This window comes from Leuresthes tenuis, unplaced genomic scaffold (assembly GCF_036924035.1).
Source record: "Leuresthes tenuis unplaced genomic scaffold, fLeuTen1.0.hap1 SCAF_10, whole genome shotgun sequence".
In the NCBI taxonomy this organism is placed as follows: Eukaryota; Metazoa; Chordata; class Actinopteri; order Atheriniformes; family Atherinopsidae; genus Leuresthes; species Leuresthes tenuis.
The window spans coordinates 35,209,110-35,229,387 of record NW_027325364.1 but is presented as its reverse complement, the minus strand read 5'-3'; the positions used below and the strand labels follow the sequence as shown (position 1 = coordinate 35,229,387).

At 42.9% G+C, this 20,278-nt stretch overlaps 1 protein-coding gene across 1 annotated transcript; it reads left to right on the top strand.

Annotated features, from left to right (window-relative positions):
* Positions 1 to 14,985: 14,985 nt before the first annotated feature.
* On the top strand, positions 14,986 to 18,687 carry fam210ab (family with sequence similarity 210 member Ab). The gene is made up of 4 exons (XM_072394980.1): positions 14,986 to 15,122; positions 16,987 to 17,453; positions 17,608 to 17,719; positions 17,886 to 18,687. Exons 2-4 carry the CDS (start codon positions 17,029 to 17,031, stop codon positions 18,198 to 18,200), a joined length of 852 nt encoding a protein of 283 aa, XP_072251081.1. The 5' UTR covers positions 14,986 to 15,122; positions 16,987 to 17,028; the 3' UTR covers positions 18,201 to 18,687.
* Positions 18,688 to 20,278: the final 1,591 nt, after the last annotated feature.

Genomic DNA, 20,278 nt, shown 5'->3' with positions numbered 1-20,278 from the left:
CCCTTTAGTATTTTAATGTTTGACAAAGAACAGCTCATAAGACCCCCTGTGAAGAAAAAGACCTTATGAACATATTTTCCCTTGCCCGGACGTGGGTCACTGGGGCCTCCTCCTGGAGCCAGGCCCGGGGAAGGGGTCCGGTAGAGAGCGCCTGGTGGCCGGGCATATACCCTTGGGTACAACCCAAAGAGATGACGTGGGTCCCCTTTTCCACGGGCTCACCACCCGTGGGAAGGGCCAAGGGGGCACCCAACCCCCTTGGCCCTTCCCAGTGTGAGCAGTGTGAGCTGGATAGCAGTCGAAGGCAGAGACCTTGCAGTCTGATCCTTGGCTACTGAAGCTGGCTCTTGGGACATGGAATGTCACCTCTGTTGGAGAAGGAGCCTGTGCTGTTGCATGAGGCTGAGAGGTTACGGCTAGATCTAATCAGACTCACGCATGGCTTGGGCTCCGGGAAGCAGTCTCCTTGAGAGGGGTTGGACTCTCTTTCATTTTGGAGTTGCCCGTGGTGAGAGGCGCAGAGAGGGTGTGGGCATACTCATTGCCCCCTGGCTGTGTGCCTGCACATTGGGGTTTACCCCGGTGGACGAGAGGGTAGCCTCCCTCCGCCTTCGGGTGCGGGGACAGGTCCCAACTATTGTTTGTGCTTAAGTAAGTAAGTAAGTTTTATTTGTACAGCGCCCTTCACAGACCAGGGTCACAGAGCGCTTTACAGCAGAACAATAAAACAGGAAATACATACAATTTTAAAAAAGGTCAAGACAACTCAGTAACAATTATATCAGCCCAAAAACAACTAAACAAACCCTAAACAAATAAATTGGTCTTAAGTTGTCTTTTAAAGGAGTCAACATCGAACGCAGAGAGAGCGGAAGATTGTTCCAAAGCTTGGGAGCAACAGCTTGGAAAGATCGGTCTCCTCTGGTCCGGAAGCGAGTGTGTGGCCCCATAAGTAAATTTTGATCCACAGACCTCAGATTCTGAGCTGGGGTGTAAGGCTGGATCAGATCACTGATGTAGGATGGAGCCTGACCATGTAATGCTCTGAAGGTTAAAACCAGAATTTTAAAATTTATCCTAGAGGAAACTGGCAGCCGATGAAGGACTTTAAGAATAGGGGTTATGTGAGTCCTCCTATTAGAGCGGGTCAGAATTCTTGCTGCAGATTTTTGCACTAATTGCAGATGAGACTGCTCCTTCTTGTTTAGACAAACAGCAGTTTAGAGTACCCACCCTTTTTGGAGTCCCTGGAGGAGACACTGGAGAGTGCTCCTGTGGGAAACTCCCTCATTTTGCTGGGGGACTTCAATGCTCACGTGGGCAATGACAGTGACACCTGTAATGGCGTGATTGGGAGGTACAGTCCCCCTGATCTGAATCAGAGTGGTGAGCTTTTTGTCAGACTTCTGTGCGCATCATGGACTGTTCATAACGAACACCATGTTCAGGTATAAGGATGTCCACATGTGCACTTGGCACCAGGACACCCTTGGCCGCAGTTCGATGATCAACTTTGTGGTTGTTCATTCGGACTTGCGGCCGTATGTCCTGGACTCTAGGGTGAATAGAGGGGCGGAGCTGTCAGTTGATCACCACCTGGTGGGGAGTTGGAGCCGTTGGTGGGGGAGGATGCCGATCAGACCTGGCATGCCCAAATGTTTTGTGAGGGTCTGCTGGGAACGTCTGACGTCTGGCTGATGAACACTGACAGTGAAGGAAGCCATCAAGCTGAAGAAGGAGTCCTTTAGGGCATTTTTGGCCAGTGAAACTCTGGAAGCAGCTGATGGGTATCGACAGGCAAAACGGAACGCAGCCTCAGTGGTTGCTGAGGCAAAAACTCTGGCATGGGAGGAGTTTGGTGAGGCCATGGAGAACAACTTATGGACGTCCTCGAAGAAATTCTGGCCCACCATCGAGTGGCTGAGGGGTTGGAAGTGGTGGACTGTCAACACTGTGTATGGTGGGGATGGGGCTCTGCTGACCTCAACTAAGGATGTTGTGAGTCGGTCACGCCTTCCAATGAGGAAGCAGAGTTGGGGAGCTCGGATGTGGGGCCTCCCATTTCTGGGGCTGAGGTTGCAGAGGTGGTCAAAAAGCTTCTCGTGGCAAAGCCCCGGTGGTGGATGAGGTCCGTCCAGAGTTCCTCAAGGATCTGGATGTTGTAGGGCTATCTTGGTTGACATGCCCCTGAGACATCACATGGACAGTGCTTCTGGACCGGCAAATTGGGGTGGCTGTCCCTCTCTTTAAAAAGGGGGACCGGCGGGTGTGTTCCAACTACAGGAGGATCACACTCCTCAGCCTCCCTGGTAAGGTCTGTTCAGGTACTTGAGAGTAGGATCTGTCGGATAGTCAAATCTTGGATTCAGGAGGAGCAGTGTGGTTTTCGTCCTGGCCGTGGAACAGTGTACCAGCTCTATACCCTCAGCAGGGTCCTAGAGGGAGCATGGGAGTTTGACAAACCAGTCTACATGTGTTTTGTGGACTTGGAGAAGGCGTTCAACCATGTCTCTCAAGGAGTCCTGTGGGGGTTCTCCGGGAGTATGGAGTGCGAGACCCCTTCATAGGGGTTTTTTGGTCTCTGTACAACCAGTGTCTATTCCACATTGCCAGCAGTAAGTTGGATGTGTTTCCAGTGAGGGTTGGACTCAGGGCTGCCCTTTGTCACTGATTCTGTTCTTAATTTTTATGGACAGAATTTCTAGGTGCAGCCAGGGAGTTGAGGGGGTCTGGTTTTGCAACATCAAAATTGGGTCTCTGCTTTTTGTGGATGATGTAGTTCTTTTAGCGTTGTTGGGCTGTGATCTTCGGCTCTCACTGGAGCGGTTCATCACCGAGTGTGAAGCGGCTGGGATGAGAATCAGCACCTCCAAATCTGAGACCATGGTCCTCAGCTGGAAAAGGATGGAATACCCTCTCCGGGTTGGGAATAAGATCCTTCTCCAAGTGGAGGAGTTCAAGTATCTCAGGGTCCTGTTCACGAGTGAGCGACGTATCGAACAGGAGATTGACAGGCGGGTCGGTCGGTGCGGCGTCAGCAGTGATGTGGGCTCTGCATCGGCCTGTCGTGGTAAAGAAGGAGCCGAGCCAGAAGGTGAAGCTCTTGATTTACCAGTCAATCTACTTTCCTACCCTCACCTATGGTCACGAGCTGTGGATAGTTACTGAAAGAACAAGATCACGGATACAAGCGGTCGAAATGGGCTTCCTCCACAGGGTGTCTTGGCTCTCGCTTAGAGATAGGGTGAGAAGCTCTGTCATCCGGGAGTGGCTTGGAGTAGAGCCGCTGCTCCTCTGCATCAAGAGGAGCCAGATGAGGTGGCTCAGGCATCTGGTTAGGATGCCTCCTGGACGCCTCCCTGTTGAGGTGTTCTAAGCATGTCCTACTGTGAGGAAACCCTGGGACACGTCGGAGAGACTATGTCTCTCGGCTGACCTGGGAATACCTCGGGGTCCCCCCAGAAGAGCTGGAGAAAGTGGCTGGGGACAGAGATATCTGGGCTTCTCTGCTCAAGCTGCTGCCCGCGTGTCCCGATCCCCGGAGAAGCGGCAGATAATAGGTGGATGAATTGATACTTGAATGTTGTGTCTCATCAGTTTGCGATCTGTACAGCAATGATTTTTTAGATTCTCAGAAATATAAGCATATAAAAGACACAGTGGCTTGCTTTTGATATAAAGCCCCAAAATAAGATCTGGTATTACCAGTTTGTTTCAGAAATCCCATAAGTACCGTAATATGGTCCACTTGTGTGCAATCTGTCATATGTGCAAGTGTCACATTATTTAAGTATGTATACACCTATTTCTAAAGACTCCAGAGCCTTTAAAGCCCAGAGCAACACCACTAAGTAAGAGTCACTTGGTTTTGACCTTTCTTGAGGACATGTAAGATGACAAAGAATCACATCTTTCCCTGACTCAATGATGTATGACTCAAGATTTACATTTTAAGTCAAGTTGTAAATGTCACACATAGTAATAATTGCATAGATTAACAAACTATTCTGTTTTTATGTATCTTCTTGTGAAATTTATTTACAAAGAGGACAAACAACAGAGTTTGAGCAGAACAAAATAGTTTTGCTAGATTGTGTGATTATGTGTCAGAGATGCAAGATGAAAGTTTACCCGCTAACAAGATTCCAAACAATGAGACAGATAAAAGACAAATTAAGGTAAAAATTGCAAGAAAATGTGAAAACATTCCCGCATTTTCAATGGAAATGTTTCTTTTGTAAAACCATTCTGGGTTAAATTTGTGGCAGTTCTGAGTCACTGGTGTGATTAAGCAGCTACCATGATTCCTATTCTGCCCGTTGGAAATTGTTTTTGAATTGGCTCTGTATGAATGAATTGGACAATTTTTTTAATTGATTAATTGGATTTGATTGGATTATGATTACAATTAATTGAACTCAAATTGTCTTGAATTAGACTATATTTTTTAAGTGCCTTGAGACAGAGATGGGGACTCGAGTAGCGCTTAAGTCGCACAAACAAAGACTTGAGACTTGACTTCAGACTTATTGTTTCTAAATATTTATTCAATTAATTCCAATGTATGACAAGGCCGATGGCAGGCTGAGCGCAACATAGCCTCACGCGTGCGTGCAACATAGTCTCACAAATGCGTGTAGTCACTGATATCAAAACTACTCTAACCATGGCCACGTCAAGCTCATTTGGAACTGTGCCTTATGTTGTCACATTTGGTTTAAAGGAATTCACACAGACAGCAAACAAGCACATGGCCACTTGCAAAGTGTGTGATCTCAGGATAAAAAATGCCAGCTCAACTACGTCCGATCTACCGCCTACCTTATACAAAGCAAATATTTTGCAAATCCCAAAGCCAGGCCGTGATCCCCAGATGGTGTCATCATATCGCCCTATTTCATTATTATCCATCGAAAACAAAATTCTGGGAAGGATTCTGGTCAATAGACTTAGAGAATGCATATGCTCCATTATACATCCAGATCAAGCCGGCTTTATGCCTGGTAGACATACGTAGATCAATCTACACCGCCTCTTCAACATCTTATATGCCAAGCAGGCAAGAGAGGCAGTTGTTATCTCACTGGATGCAGAATGCAAGTTTGATCAAGAAGAGTGGCCCTACATCATATCTGTGCTCAAAAAATTTGGATTTGGACCCTCCTTCATGAAATGGATTGAAATAATTTATTCACGTCCCACTGCATCAGTTATCATTTGCAGTTCACCGTGGGACCCGTTATGGTTGCCCCCTCTCCCCCTTTTTATTCGCAATTATCATTGAACCGCTTGCTGCTAGTATCAGATAGCGCTCTTTAATCTTTCCCATCAAAATGTTTGGTTATAAACATCATCTTTTCCTATATGCGAACGAAATTCTCTTGTACATTTTCCAGCCACAAGTATCAATACCTCCTCTCCTGACTCTCATCGATAAGTTTGGCAGTCTCTCAGGACAAGCTCAGTGTTCCGGTCTTTGTTCAGTTCACGCTGTCTCCTCTGCCACGCCTGTTAGTCACTGCGAGCTGTCCTACATGCACCATTCCTCGCGCTGCTCCCCTCACCCGGCCTCCAGTTCGGCCGAACTGGTCCCAGCAACACCCACGGACCTAGAACACAGAAGGTGGCCGGCAGTCTACTGTACGGACAAAAGGGTCACTCTCCCTCGTCTCAGAGTGGGTTTCCGTCTGCAGCTAACAGTGTATTAGACAGGGACTCACAGCTTTTGGGCAGAAGCTCCTACTTCCTCCAATACAATGTTCCTGGCATCTCTGATCGGCCCATGAAGTCCTCTGTCCCGCTGCCTCCCGCTGTTCCGCGTCTGTTCAAACAAAGCAAAAGGCTCCCCACATCCCACTACCTGGCCTGCCTAACAGTCAATCCTGTTCTAACAGCCGATTGGCTGGTACAGCTGTCGGTAAAGAGGGTGCATTCACTACCTGAAATCATATACCGTTGTTTCTAAATCATGCATGCAATAAACTCAAAGAAACTACATTATAATAACCACTACAATTCTAACTGATTGGACTAAGAGTCCAAAACACATAAAAATAGATGAATAAATTAACATGCGACGAAACCAAATACACAACACACCGCACATAATAGGAAACAAAATATAATAAGCAGTGTATGACACTTAACATGACAAACCGGCAAACCAAAATTGAGCAAGCTAAAATCAATATCGAGTTTTGTAAAACCCTCCCAATATCCATGATTGGAAAGACGAATGCAATGAAGATGATCGTATTACCCCGCTTTATCCATCTTGTCCAATCCATTACATGTTTTATTGTGTCATATTTCAAGCAATTAAACTCAATTATAATACCTTTGATCTAGAGTTATAAAACAGTTAGAATCTCTAAAAAACACCTATCAAAACCAAAAGATATAAGAGGTTTTGCTTTGCCGAATTTTAAGTTTTAATATTGGACTGCGTACTTATTCATTCTTGTATGGTGGAAGAAGGGTCCTGCTTCTGAGGCAGACTCCTGCCCTGCATGGTTGTGTATGGAATGAATGCTTTGCAAAAAAACCTTATTGTCCGCTCTTCTTAACAGTCCCACTGCTGTTAAAAAGGAATGCTTTAATAACAGCTTTGTAACTGGCAACACCATAATAATCTGGAAGCAGATAAAACATTACATTGAGGCTCCAAAAACCTACTTGGATACCCCAACATTTTTTTTTACCAGGTATGTCTGATAGTGTTTTCCTCCTCTGGCAGCGGGAAGGCATTTTTCAACATAGGTGATTTGTACATTAATGGTATTTTTACCTCATACCCACAACTTGGATCTAAATATGACATTCCTAAGTCGGGCCTTTTTCGATTCTTTCATATTCAAAATTATGTCAGGATGCATCTACCCGACTTTGTAATTCTGGTAGAGCAAGAGACCCTTGAGGAAATAATCAAATTTGACCCTACTGCTAAAGGGGCAGTTTCATTCTTTTACAATACTCAGTTGAACAAAATGAGTCTGAGACAGGCATGGACAGATGAGCTGAATGCAAATCTGAAAGATGAAGTATGAGATGAATGTTTAAAAAGTATACATGATTGCTCTGTGAATATCAGACATTGCCTTATTCAGTTTAAGACATTGCATAGGCTCTATTATTCTAAAGAAAAACTGCACATTTTCTTTCTTGTTGCATCTGTCTATGTCTATGACTAAACCAGAATAATCTGGCATGCCTTCTCTGGGCTATAGAGCAGTTTCAATTCAATTCAATTCAATTTTATTTATATAGCGCCAGATTACAACAATTGTCATCTCAAGGCACTTAAGTAATATAGTCCAATTCAAGCCAATTGGAATTCAATTCATTGTAATCATAATCCAATTAATTCATATAGAGCCAATTCAAAAAATTAATATCCTAGCTAAGGAATCCAACAGATTGCACCGAAACTTGTCTTCAGTCCAATCTCCCGTCCTGAGCGTGCCTGAGGCAACTGTGGAAAGGAACGACTCCCTTTTAACAGGAAGAAACCTCTGGCAGAACCAGACTCAAGAAGGGTGGCCATCCGCCTCGACCAGCTGGGGTTTGAGAAGACAGAAAAGAGGGAAAAGAGGGGGGAAAAACACCATAACGCCATTCAAAGGATATCTGTTGGAACAGGGAAACACAAGTTATAACCACAATAATGTCATATGTATATAATATCAATTGTGAAATTAAACAGGGGGAAAAAGAGAGCAAAGTGAGGAAAGGTGTGACAGATGAGGTCCCCCAGCAGTCTAAGCCTATAGCAGCTTAACTATGGGATGTTTCAGGATTACCTGAGCCATCCCTAACTATAAGCTTTATCGAAAAGGAAAGTTTTAAGCCTAATCTTAAAAGTGGACAGGGTGTCTGCTTCCCGGACATTTACTGGCAGCTTATTCCACAAGAGAGGGGCCTGATAACTGAAGGCTCTACCTCCCATTCTACTTTTAGAAACTCTGGGAACAACAAGTAAACCTGCAGTTTGGGAGCGAAGTGCTCTGTTAGGAAAATACCTTACAATTAAATCTTTAAGATATGATGGAGCTCGGTCATTAAGAACTTTATATGTGAGAAGAAGAATCTTAAATTCTATTCTGAATTTAACAGGGAGCCAATGAAGAGAAGCTAAAACTGGAGAAACATGATCTCTCCTGTTAGTTCTCATCAGAGCTCTGGCTGCAGCATTTTGGATCAGCTGGAGGCTTTTCAGAGAATATGTGGGACAGCCCAATAATAAGGAATTACAGTAGTCCAATCTTGAAGTAACAAATGCATGAACTAGTTTCTCTGCATCACCCTGAGACAGGATGTTCCTGATTTTAGCAATATTACGAAGGTGAAAGAAGACAGTCCTAGAAACCAGTTTTATATGTGCGTCAAATGATAAATTCTGGTCAAAAATAACTCCAAGGTTCCTCACTGTAGAACTAGAAGCCAAGGAAATACCATCTAGAGTAACTATATAACTAGACAATTTCTCCCTGAAGCGCTCAGGTCCAAAGAGAACAACTTCAGTTTTGAATGAATTTAAAAGCAGACAGTTCTGAGTCATCCAGGTCTTTATGTCTTTAAGACAGGCTTGTAGTCTGACCAACCTGTTGGTTTCATCTGGTTTTATAGATAAGTACAGCTGAGTATCATCAGCATAACAATGGAAATTTATGCCATGCTGTCTGATAATGTTACCTAATGGAAGCATGTATAAAGTAAAAAGAATCGGTCCAAGCACAGAACCCTGAGGAACTCCATGACTTACTCCAACGTGTGAGGAAGATTCTTCATTTACATGAACAAACTGGAATCTATCAGATAAATATGACTTAAACCAGCCTAATGCAGTTCATTTAATCCCAATAACATGTTCAAGTCTCTGCAACAGAATGCTGTGATCGATCGTATCAGATGCAGCACTGAGATCCAACAGGACAAGCACAGACACAAGTTCGCTATCAGAGGCTAAGAGGAGATCATTGGTAATTTTCACCAGTGCTGTTTCTGTGCTATGATGCACTCTGAATCCTGACTGAAACTCTTCAAACAGATTATTTCTATACAAAAGATCACAAAGTTGAGCTGCAACTATTTTTTCAAGAACTTTAGACAAAAAAGGGAGATTGGATATAGGTTGATAATTAGCCAACACTTTTTAATCAAGAGTAGGTTTTTTAAGTAAAGGCTTAATTACAGCAACCTTAAAAGTCTGAGGTACATATCCTGTCAACAAAGACAGATTGATCAAATCCAATATGGAAGTGTCAATTAAGGGGAAAACCTCCTTGAACAGTCTGGTTGGGATTGGGTCTAACATACAAGTTGATGGTTTAGAAGAGACTATTGCTGTTGTTAGCTCAGAAAGATCAACTGGGCAGAAACTGTCTAAATACAAATCAGGTTCGAAAGATACTTCTAAAGCTGCTCTACTTGATGATACATCAGTGATAATAGTGGGAAGGATTCCATTAATCTTCTCTCTGATAGAAACAATTTTATTGATAAAGAATCTCATGAAATTGTCACTGCTAAGAGTTAAAGGAATACATGGCTCAACAGAGCTCGGACTTTTTGTCAGTGTTACGACCAGCTCAAAGTCACAACATAATAAGGAAAACCATACTGAGTATGATGGAAAAGAATGACATTTATTTACAACCAAGAAGAAGTGCAACACAAACAAAGGATGGGATCTTGTGTCAGGGAGTTGAGCGAGAGGGGGTGGAGGAAAGATCCGCTTATATAAGCCGCACCCTCAGCCTCATGCAGGTGCCCTCAATCATCTCTCAGGGAACTGCACCTTAAACATAGAGACATGGCAGACACATACAAAGGATGGCAACAAAAATATACAGTGACCTGCAACACCCCCTCCCTTAAGATGACAGTCATGCTGTCAGCATTGACATGTTAGGTGACACGTGAGAGGGCATCGGCCACAACATTATCACACCCCTTCTTGTGCCGAATCTCGATATTAAAATTCTGAGCCATTAGAGCCCACCGCATGAGCCGTTGGTTATTGTTATACATGCGGTTTAGAAAGACTAGAGGGTTGTGATCGGTGAAAACCAATTCCGGCTGTGGTGTTGAGCCAACATAGGCTTCAAAATGTTGGAGGGCCCACAGCATGGCTAAAGCCTCTTTTTCGATGGTGCTATACCTACTTTGGGCTGCAGAGAACTTCTTGGAGAAATAACAAACAGGATGATCGATACTCGAAGAATCCTCTTGCAGCAGTACAGCACCAGCACCAGTCCCACTTGCATCAACCATCCAACTTGCATCCAACTTAAACGGCAGAGCAAAATTAGGAGCCAACAACACTGGAGAAGAGCTCAGAAGAGCTTTCGCAGACTGAAAAGCCAGCTCACACAAAAAATCCTTGGTGGGGCTCAGGAGGTCAGTCAAAGGAGACACAATGGCAGCAAAGTTACGGCAGAAACCTCGGTAGTAACCAGCTAGCCCAAGAAAACGATGCAGTTCTCGTTTAGTGGTGGGAGCAGGGAACTCAGCGATGGCTGTTATTTTGGCATCCACTGGCCTCACTTGACCCTGACCAACCCTTTTTCCAAGATAAGTGATGGTGGCCTTAGCAAACTCACATTTTGTCAGATTCAGTGTGAGGGAAGCATCTCGCAAACACTGAAACACAACAGACAAAGTGTTCACATGGGACTGCCAGTCATCAGAATAGACTACCAAGTCATCAAGGTAGGCCTCACAATTGTCCACCCCAGACAGCACCATTTGCATAAGGCGCTGAAAAGTGGCAGGGGCATTGCGCATTGGGCGGCTGTAGCTCAGGAGGAAGAGCAGTCGCCCACCAATCGGAAGGTCGGTGGTTCGACTCTGGCTTCCCCAGGATACATGTCGAAGCGTCCTTGGGCAAGACACTGAACCCCACGTTGCCCCCCCAGTGTATCATTGGGGGTATGAATGTGTGTGAATGATTAGAAAAGCACGTAGTTATATCTTAAGACGTGCTGTATGAATGTGTGTGAGTGGGGTGAATGCGGCATGTAGTGAAGCGCTTTGAGTGGTCAGCTAGACTAGAAAAGCGCTATACAAGTACAAGTCCATTTACCATTTACCATTTACCAAATGCCATGACTGTGTACTGCATAAAACTGTCTGGTCTCTGGATGCAGAGATCTCTGATGCACGTGTTGTTAACGGTACCAGTCCACACCCCCGCACTAAAGCATTTTCACCGATAGAGGTTTCTTCATAGAGTGGGAATACTCCCTCCACCAACAAAGACTGAGCGGCTGCTGTATCTCTTCGGATACGAACTGGGACAAACTTCTCTAACTCAGAGGTGGCCACTAACCCTTCCATACGGAAAAGTGCAAAAAGGTCAGGCTCAGTGCTGTTCTCACTGGACTCACTCAGCCCGTTCCCCAACCCAAGTCTGTCCTTAGTGAGCTGACTGAGACCATCTTCTCCCCCAGGCAGACGTGACACTGAAGCGAGCAATGCCACTGGCTTAGCAGGTTTCTGCTTCTTACTGAGAGCATGACAGTCAGCTATAACATGACCAGGCTTTTTACAGAAGAAACAAACTCTCAAAATTTCGAGAGCCAAAACTAGCAGGCTTTGTAGCAGAAACTAAAGAACCAGGACTGTTACTGCCAGCTTTAAAGCGAAAAGGACGCGGAGAAGCATAGTTCCTAGCTTCACAAGGTTTATCATTACAAATTACTTTGTGAGCCAGGACATATTCGTCAGCAAGCACAGCGGCATCCCCAACTTTGGTTACACGCTGCTCACTCAGATAGGTGGCGACTGCTTCAGGAACACAGTTTTTGAATTCTTCCAAAAGTACCAACTCACGAAGTTGCTCTTTGGTTTCAGCTTTTTGAGATGTGCACCACCTATTAACACCTCTCTAATAGTCTAATATAGAATTAAAGTTAATATTTAGGCTGTCATTTTCAACATCTACATGAATATTAAAGTCACCCACTACAATGACTTTATCTGTACTCAGCACTAACTGGGATAAAAACTCTGAGAATTCAGATAGAAACTCAGAATAAGGGCCAGGTGGACGATACACAACAACAAACACAAGAGGTTTCTGTGATTTCCACTTTGGGAAAAACTGAGAATCAGAGATTCAAAAGAGCTAAAACTAATCTTGGGTCTAGGACTGATTAGTAACCCTGATCTGAAGATAGCTGCCACTCCTCCTCCTCTGCCTGTGGTTGGAGGAACGTGAACATTTAAATAGTCAGAGGGAGTTGATTCATTAATGCTAACATGATCCTCCTGCTGCAGCCAGGTTTCTGTAAGACAAAATATATCAATATGAAATCATTCACTAACAGAGACTTCGAAAGGATATTATAAGGATAATATTCAGCAAACCACATTTAATAGTTTGACGTTTTTGTTTAATTAAAGTTTTGGGGTTTTTTTGCTCTGAGGATTTGCTCTGGCCACTGGAATGCATTTGACTATGGTCGCTGGTGTCGCTAATGCCACGTTTCTGACTATAGAGCTGCCAATTACCAGGGTTTTGTCCTCAGCGGGTGTGTCGCTGAGTGGGGAAAATCTATTTGAAACGTGGACAGATTGATGGTGAACCCACGGGCTTGACTTTAGGACTATGACTCCTCTTCCTGACAGTCACCCAGCCACTCTTAAGTCCCGGCTGCTTGGGATCTGCTAGGGGATGACTAACAGAGCTAACTAGTTGGCTCCGCAATGGCTAAAGGGGCCTGGCTCGCTATCACGTGGTTTTCAACAGTGCAGAGCTGAGCTTCCTCTTCCTCGCCTCCAAAACTACAAAAAGACTACATTTGTTACATGTACCATTACCACTAAAGGAGGCAGAGGAGTAACTAAACATCTGACACACGGAGCAGGTGAAAGCAGGAGATGGAGGAAGAGAACTGGCAGCCATGCTAATCTGGAGAACCTGACACACCGCTAAAAAGTGAAAAATAAAGACTAAAGCTCTGTAAGAGTGATTACAATGAATTGAATTCTATTTGGCTTGAATTGGACTGTATTATTTAAGTACCAGTGTGAGATGACATGAATTGAATTGAATTGAATTGAATTGAATTGAATTGAATTGAATTGAGCTGAACTGAACTGAACTGAACTGAACTGAACTGAACTGAACAGAACAGAACATACACAGGGGCTGCACGGTGGTGTGGTGGTTAGCACCGCCGCCTCACAGCGAGAGGGTTCCAGGTTCCGTCTGGGGCCTTTCTGTGTGGAGCCTGGATGTTCTCCCCATGTATGCGTGGGTTCTCTCCGGGTTCTCCAGCTTCCTCCCACCGTCCAAGAAAACATGCATGTTAGGTTAATTGGTGACTTAATTGTCCGTAGGAGAGCGTGTGTGGTTGTTTGTCTCGTTTGTTTCTATGTGACAGTCCTGTGATGGACTGGCAACCTGTCCAGGGTGTACCCCGCCTTTCACCCGATGACTGCTGGGATAGGCTCCAGCCCCCTGCAACCCAACCGATGGATTGACAGTATAGAAAATGGATGGATGAATATATACATTTCAGGAGGTGGGGAGCGGGTGGAAACAATCACGGCAGGGAAAACAATTAAACCAGCAGGGGAACGCAAGAGGAAGGAGCAAGTAACCTGAAAACAAGAGGAGAGATACATTTCAAAATATAATAGGAATCCACAAGACAACATAGACAAAACAAAAAATAAACATGCCTGGATTCCCTGGACATGTTTGGTGATTATAAATTAACCGTAAGAGTGAGTGTGACCCTGATTGAATTAAACAGGTATAGTGGATGGATGGATCTATTGCATTATTATCATTAGAACCATTGATATTTGCTTACTCCACATTAGCTATTGATTGAATAAATTTGGGTCGTTGATAACAGATAGCGCAAAGACCATTTCAAACAATGTAAACAATGTAAACCATTTCGGTATCAAACATGTCCTTTATTCTTTATTCTTATTCTGCCCATATTACAAACACACGGCAAATGTCCTTCTACTTTATCAGTGAGGTATTGCCTTTGGAATACAAGGCAGTTCTTATATGAAACCCGTGTTCAAACATAACAAAAAATAATATTAATATTCTTTTCATGACGTTGATTTGGTCATTAGCACTGTCACTTCACAGCAAGAATCTTCCTGGTTTAAATCTTGGCCCTAGGCTTTCTGTTTGCATTGCCTCCGTGTGCCTGTGTGGGTACCGGGCCTCACTCCGTGTGCCCGGTTAATCTGGGCTTCCTCCCACAGTTTGTCTCTGTGTTTGGCTGTGGGATGGACTTGGGACCTGTCATGGTTGTACTCTGACTGAATAATGGTAATCACCCCCCAAACTGAACCTGACTTAGATCAAGCAGGAACAGACGATGGTATGATTGTAGTGGTATGATTGCCACCTTTTGTGAGGGAGACCTGGGTTAAAATCCCCCGCATGAAAGGTACTACCTCCAGAAGGTGTCCTTAGGCAAGACCCCCTTACCCTAACTGTAAGTCGCTTTGGATAAAAGCGTCTGCCAAATGTATAAACACAAACATAAAACTGAATTCTATGTAGGAACAGTCCGCCCTCTGGTGGTAAAATTCGTGTCATACAAGATTTGACAAATTCCACATTTCAACACGTTTTAATGCACAGTTCTGAATAATTTCGATTTTTTTATCAGCTCAAAAGTTGAAAATGTAAAAATTTGCTCTGTTACACATTTTAGCCACAATAGTAAATGAACGCTATACAATTTTTCACTTTTGTGACAAATATATAATTTTCATTTATCATAAGAATGAAAAAGGATAAAAAATGTATTGTCTCGTACAGTGATGCGGTGGGCAATTGTTAATTGCACTCTCTGAAAGTAACTTGAAACGATCAACAACAACCAAACGTCAAGGCTATTTCTGCAGCATGCTGGGAAATGTATTTCTTAAATTTCTTGAAGCCTTTATAATACTATTATAGAAGAACTACATTTCCCATATCTCTCCGCGCGGTTTGCGTTACATGCTGCCCCACACGCAGCCAGAATTGTTGCAGCGGTAAATGTGGTCCTTGGAAGACTCACAGCACAGGCAAACTCGCATGGCCTTCAAGATTGGAAAGTGCTGCTTAATCTTGACATCGTCACCTAACGTCCAGTGTAAGTATAGTTTGCTTTTTGTCCTCGGTTTTAGTGTCTTTGACTCAACTTATGTTAAATGTTTCTACCAGCGAGGATTAGCGGTGCAGCAAGCTAACAACTAACTAGCCAACGTCAGGCGTCAGAAGCTAAAGTTGGCACCTGTTCAGACTGTGGCCTTAACAAACCTGTCCGCCAGTTCGTGTCAAACGAAGATAGGCTCTCTGCTTCAGTATATTAGAAGCTTCTCAGCAACTTAAACTGCTTTGAGCGTCATAGCATTAAAGTAACGAAAAACCTCCGTCTTGCCCTCCATATCTGTCCAATGTCACCTAGCCTAACACAGATGTCTTTGCATATCCTCCCATGACTTTAGCCTTAAACTTCCGGTTGAAACTTAAGAAGTGAGCCACGAAAGACATTTGACTATTTGTCTATTTTTTTTTTCTTAATGATATAGTCTTTATTGTCTTTTTATTTTAAAGACTATCGTTCATTGTGGTCGTCGTGTCGTGAATGTTGTAACTCGCAGCTGGAAGTTTTGTTACATAATATCAAACTTTTCCTCAGAAACAATGGACACACAACTGTTTGAGAAATTACTTTTCTAACGTTCTTTAGAAGAACATGAATCGCACTCACGACTTTTCAGTTGTTCCCATTGTCTGCAGTCTTACATTGAAAGACCTCAATATTGTCGATAGAGTCACTAATGTTACTGAATAATATCAGCTCGGTATCAGTTTTATTATCCTTCTTGGTAAATCTTTAGGAACTTTTGTGGATGGAAAAGCATCACTAGTAATGGGTTCAACATTCCATATATGTAGCAAAGGAATCTTGACACAGGAATGATGATATCATTCGTTTCCTAATTGTTAAATTACCGTGAAGAAGAGGGTATAGCAGGATAAAGTTTAGTATTCATGAACTTCTTTCAGTCAAGAGTTAACACTTAAAGCACAAATTCATCATAACTTTAACTGAAATATATGTAAGTAACTTAAAATACAACCTGTATCAACTTCCAAATATTGTCTGGCCTTACAGTAAATCAGCCATTCAGTTTTGCTGTTTTTTTTTTTCCCACCACATTTTATCAGTTCCATTACAGTCAGTCAGAGCTTTACTCCGAGGGGGGAGTTTCCTTTTGATTTGCCTCTCCAAAGTACTGAATGCAGAATTTCACTCTCAGCACTTTCACTTCTGCCCCCCTAATGTATGAGAGGATGTTGTAACAAAAAACCAGAATGTCTTCAACACCTCAGTCAGGGTTTCTAACGTAGTTGTCCTCGCAGTTTTAAATGGGTAGGAAAATACAGTGATATATAGATTTTGTCTTCAAATGTGTCATGCATGCCATATTTGTGTTCTCTTTGTACATCCTAATCCAATGTTGTTGTTTTTTTTTAATGATTTTATTTTGGCCCCCCTAAAAAACAAATTTTTTTGCAAATAAGTCTGCAGTTAAAAGAGAACGCTTGTGAAACCTGTGTTTGGTGCTGGTCTGTTTGTGATGCTGAAGTCATTTTTCAGGATGCTAATGCATCTTTCCACAGAGCAAAGGGCATACTAACTTTTTTCACCAAAGACACATCGACTCAGTGACTTGGTCAGTAAACAGTGTGGATTGAGATCTGAAAAAGGAATGTTCAATGGCTCTGTCCTCAAAGCTCGGCTGTCAACTGCTACACAAAAAAGTTGGAGCCTGATGGATGTATATTGTCTTTTGTTGGTGAAGCCTATGCCTCAATTCAAGCTGTATTCTTTAGGGTTGACACAATTTATTTTTTTTATTCAAGCATTTAATCAAATTGACTTATTAGCTCATACTGAAAATAACTGTCAGATTTGAAGTCTGGATTTTTTTCTTCTGACCCTACAGTCTGTGGTTAAACAGTCAGGAGGAAGGAGGAGGAATAGAAGGATGATAATGCAGTGCATCCGTACTCGCGGGATGCTGCGGCAGGCAGCAGCAGTGCGCATGCTGATGGTGGGTGCTGCCGTCCCGGAGTGTTCAATACTAATTCGCTGCTGCACACTCCGCTTGTCGCCGGGGCAACCTCTCGGCCAGAGATGGCTGTCAGCATCAGCCTCCAGCAGAGCAGCACATCAACCAAAACACCAACCACCACAAGAGGAATCGGAGTCCAGATTCACAACTACATCACAAGATGTCCAGAAAAAAGAAGCTGAACCTGATTGTGCAGAGGTGGACCCGCTGCAGGACAAGTCCATCGGTCTGTTCCAGAGGTTTAAGAGGACCTTCAAACAGTACGGGAAGGTGATGATTCCGGTACATCTGGCTACGTCCTCCGTTTGGTTTGGAACCTTCTATTATGCTGCTATGAAGTGAGTGATGTTGCACCCATTAAAGATTAACAGGCATCTGTTTTTAAAGGGATTGAATTTGTTTTTTGAAAAATTACAAAACGTATTTAATCTGTTTTACAATTGTAACTCCAGTACACGGACTTTTTCTGCTCTTTTGCTTTGTTCCCCTCAGAGGTGTGAATGTAGTGCCATTCCTGGAGATAATTGGTCTACCAGAGTCACTAGTTGGCCTTTTGAGAGACTCCTCAAGTGGCTACGCACTGACTGCATACGCCATCTACAAGGTAGTTCCAACAGCGATTGTTTTGTAATTAATGTAGTTTTGATTGTTGGCACTAATTGTCTTAAACTTTGTCTCAGCTGCTTGGTCATTATGAAAAAGCAGATATAGTCTGTTTGAAAATGAGGGATGTTGTGTTCATGGGCCACATTTTTTTATTTTTCCTACAGATTGCAACCCCTGCGAGATATGCTGTGACTTTGGGTGGCACATCACTGTCTGTTCAGTATCTCCGCAAACACGGCCACTTATCCACACCTCCACCAGTTAAAGAATACATCCAGGACAAAATGGAGGAGACGAAGGAGAAACTGACAGAAAAGATGGAAGAGACAAAGGAGAGGTTTTCAGAGAAAATGGAGGAAACAAAAGAACTCTTTTCTGAGAAAATGGAAGAGACTAAGGACAAATTCTCTGAGAAACTGCAGGAAACCAAAGACAGAGTCTCTGATAGAAAAACCTTTTTTAGAAAGAAAGGTGATTAGCAAATCACACATACAGGTAGCACCTGATAACAAATGGTCCTGTTTTGATCTCTTAGTCAGTGAATAGGGGACGAGTAACATTTATTTCTGAGACTGTCTGGAAAGAGAAGTGGAACATTGCACTATCCCTGTCCTGACGTATGTCAGTCATCGACTTGTCTATTTAAGTGTCAAATTTAGTCCTTTATTGTTCAAACCCTGCCACAATACACTGTAAGTGTAGACTAGGCAGCAGCTTAGCAGTCAGCTGGCAGTGCTACATGTTGGCTCTGTCATCGCAGGCTGGATTTACAAGCTCAAGCGATCTGAACTTTACCTCTTGGTTGACTGTCAGTCAATTATTGAAAGAGGAGCAGTTTTCTTGGTTCTCTTCTAGCGTACTTAAATGAGGCAAACAATCTGCATTAAAACAACATCTGGTAAAGACCACATGGGGGAGATCTGTGATAATCTTTCTGGTTGATAGGAAAATAAAACTTGAAGCTCATTATCTGTGTTGTATTCAACCAAAGCCTTTGCAAGGCGGAAGGTATCACCTTGTGTCTTTTATAATATAATTGGAGAAAAATCGCGTTTTTGTAATTTATTTTTTCCTGATAGCCAAAGCTAATATATTGCATCGTGGTGTCTCCGTCACTTAATGTATTGACTGAAAGTTGTAGATGAAATTTCTTAATCAGATGATCTTTCGAAAGCTGTCACAGAGCATGTCTGTTCACATGGGATCAGAAGGTGATCACACATGCACAGTTCTGATAGTAAGTGATGCTTACAAAGCTTTATTCATCTTCACAAATAAATGCAAATCAACCAGATTATTTTGATATGTCCAGACAACCAGAACCGAACAAGGTTTCATATAAAGACATTAAAAAGTGGATGTAAACTGTATGTGAAACGGTTATTGGCACCTCTCGGGAAATTAAAACGACACATGTACTTTTCAGTCATCAGGAGACATGAATTTAGTGATTATAATTTTCCTGTTAGAAGAGAAAACCAGATGAAGGGGTTTCAGTCACAAAACCGTGATAATTTTGTGATGTGGGGCTAAGAAAAGACTTAAAGGGGAACTCTGGTATTTTTAAACCTACACCTTATTTCTGGCATGAAATACGTTGATCTACTCCCCGAGAGCAGCTGAGGCATAGCTACAGCCGGGCCATCACGCAGGATGAAGTGGAATGATGTGGAGCAATGTTTTCAAGTAATTGCTGCAAAGTGAAGCAAGTAAACCAAGAGTTCCGTGGGTAAAGACCACTGTTAAAAATGAAGGTAATTAACGTCAAACCTTTCAGATTGTCAGTCTATGCTTGGAGAAAAACAAAGAACTATTTAAGAATACAGTGGATGATGAGTCAGTTGACTAAATAAATCCCATTGGGATACCTTCTAAAACATAGTGGAGTGAGGCTGCTTTGCTTATGGTGCTGGACACAGTAATGTATCAAAGGAATGAGGAAATTAGATTATTCAAGGTGTTTTAAAGAGAATTGTATTACCCAAAGGGTCTGACATGACGCCACGAGTCGTACACTGACTGAAAGCATACATTCAGCAGCTCAAAGGATGGCTGTGTTCTGGTTCTATGGCCAGCAATGAGCCTTGAACATACACTACCGGTCAAAGGTTTTTTTTATTGAAAATGATTACTTTAATGTCTCAATGCACTCTGAAATTAAATGAAAGCATAGTACAAATAAGCAATTGGAGCTAAAAAAAAAAAGAAAATAAATCATGGAATCACTTTATGGACCAAAATGTATTCTAAACCTTTGACTCATCGAAGTAGCCACCTTTGGCTGCTATAACAGCTGAACACACTCGCAGCTTTCTTTCTACAATAGACTAAATATTCTTCAGAAAGTGCGTCCCAACTCTGTTGCAGAAGTTCCCATAAATGTGTGGCACTTGTAGGTTGCTTTGCTTTCACTGTTCTGTCCAGTTCATCCCAAATCAGCTCGATGGGGTTTAAGTCATGTTTTCAAGTTTACCATCATCTTCTTTTTTCCTGAGGTAGTTCTGGCATGGCTTGGACTTATGTTTTGGGTCACTATCTTGCTGTAGGACGAACCCCT

Bases quoted from the DNA above. Each gene is read 5' to 3' on its own strand.
- fam210ab (XM_072394980.1), top strand. From the start codon at position 17,029: ATGATAATGCAGTGCATCCGTACTCGCGGGATGCTGCGGCAGGCAGCA. The intron at 17,454-17,607 runs GTGAGTGATGTT...TGTTCCCCTCAG, and splicing joins TTCTATTATGCTGCTATGAA to AGGTGTGAATGTAGTGCCAT. The intron at 17,720-17,885 runs GTAGTTCCAACA...TTTTTCCTACAG, and splicing joins CTGCATACGCCATCTACAAG to ATTGCAACCCCTGCGAGATA.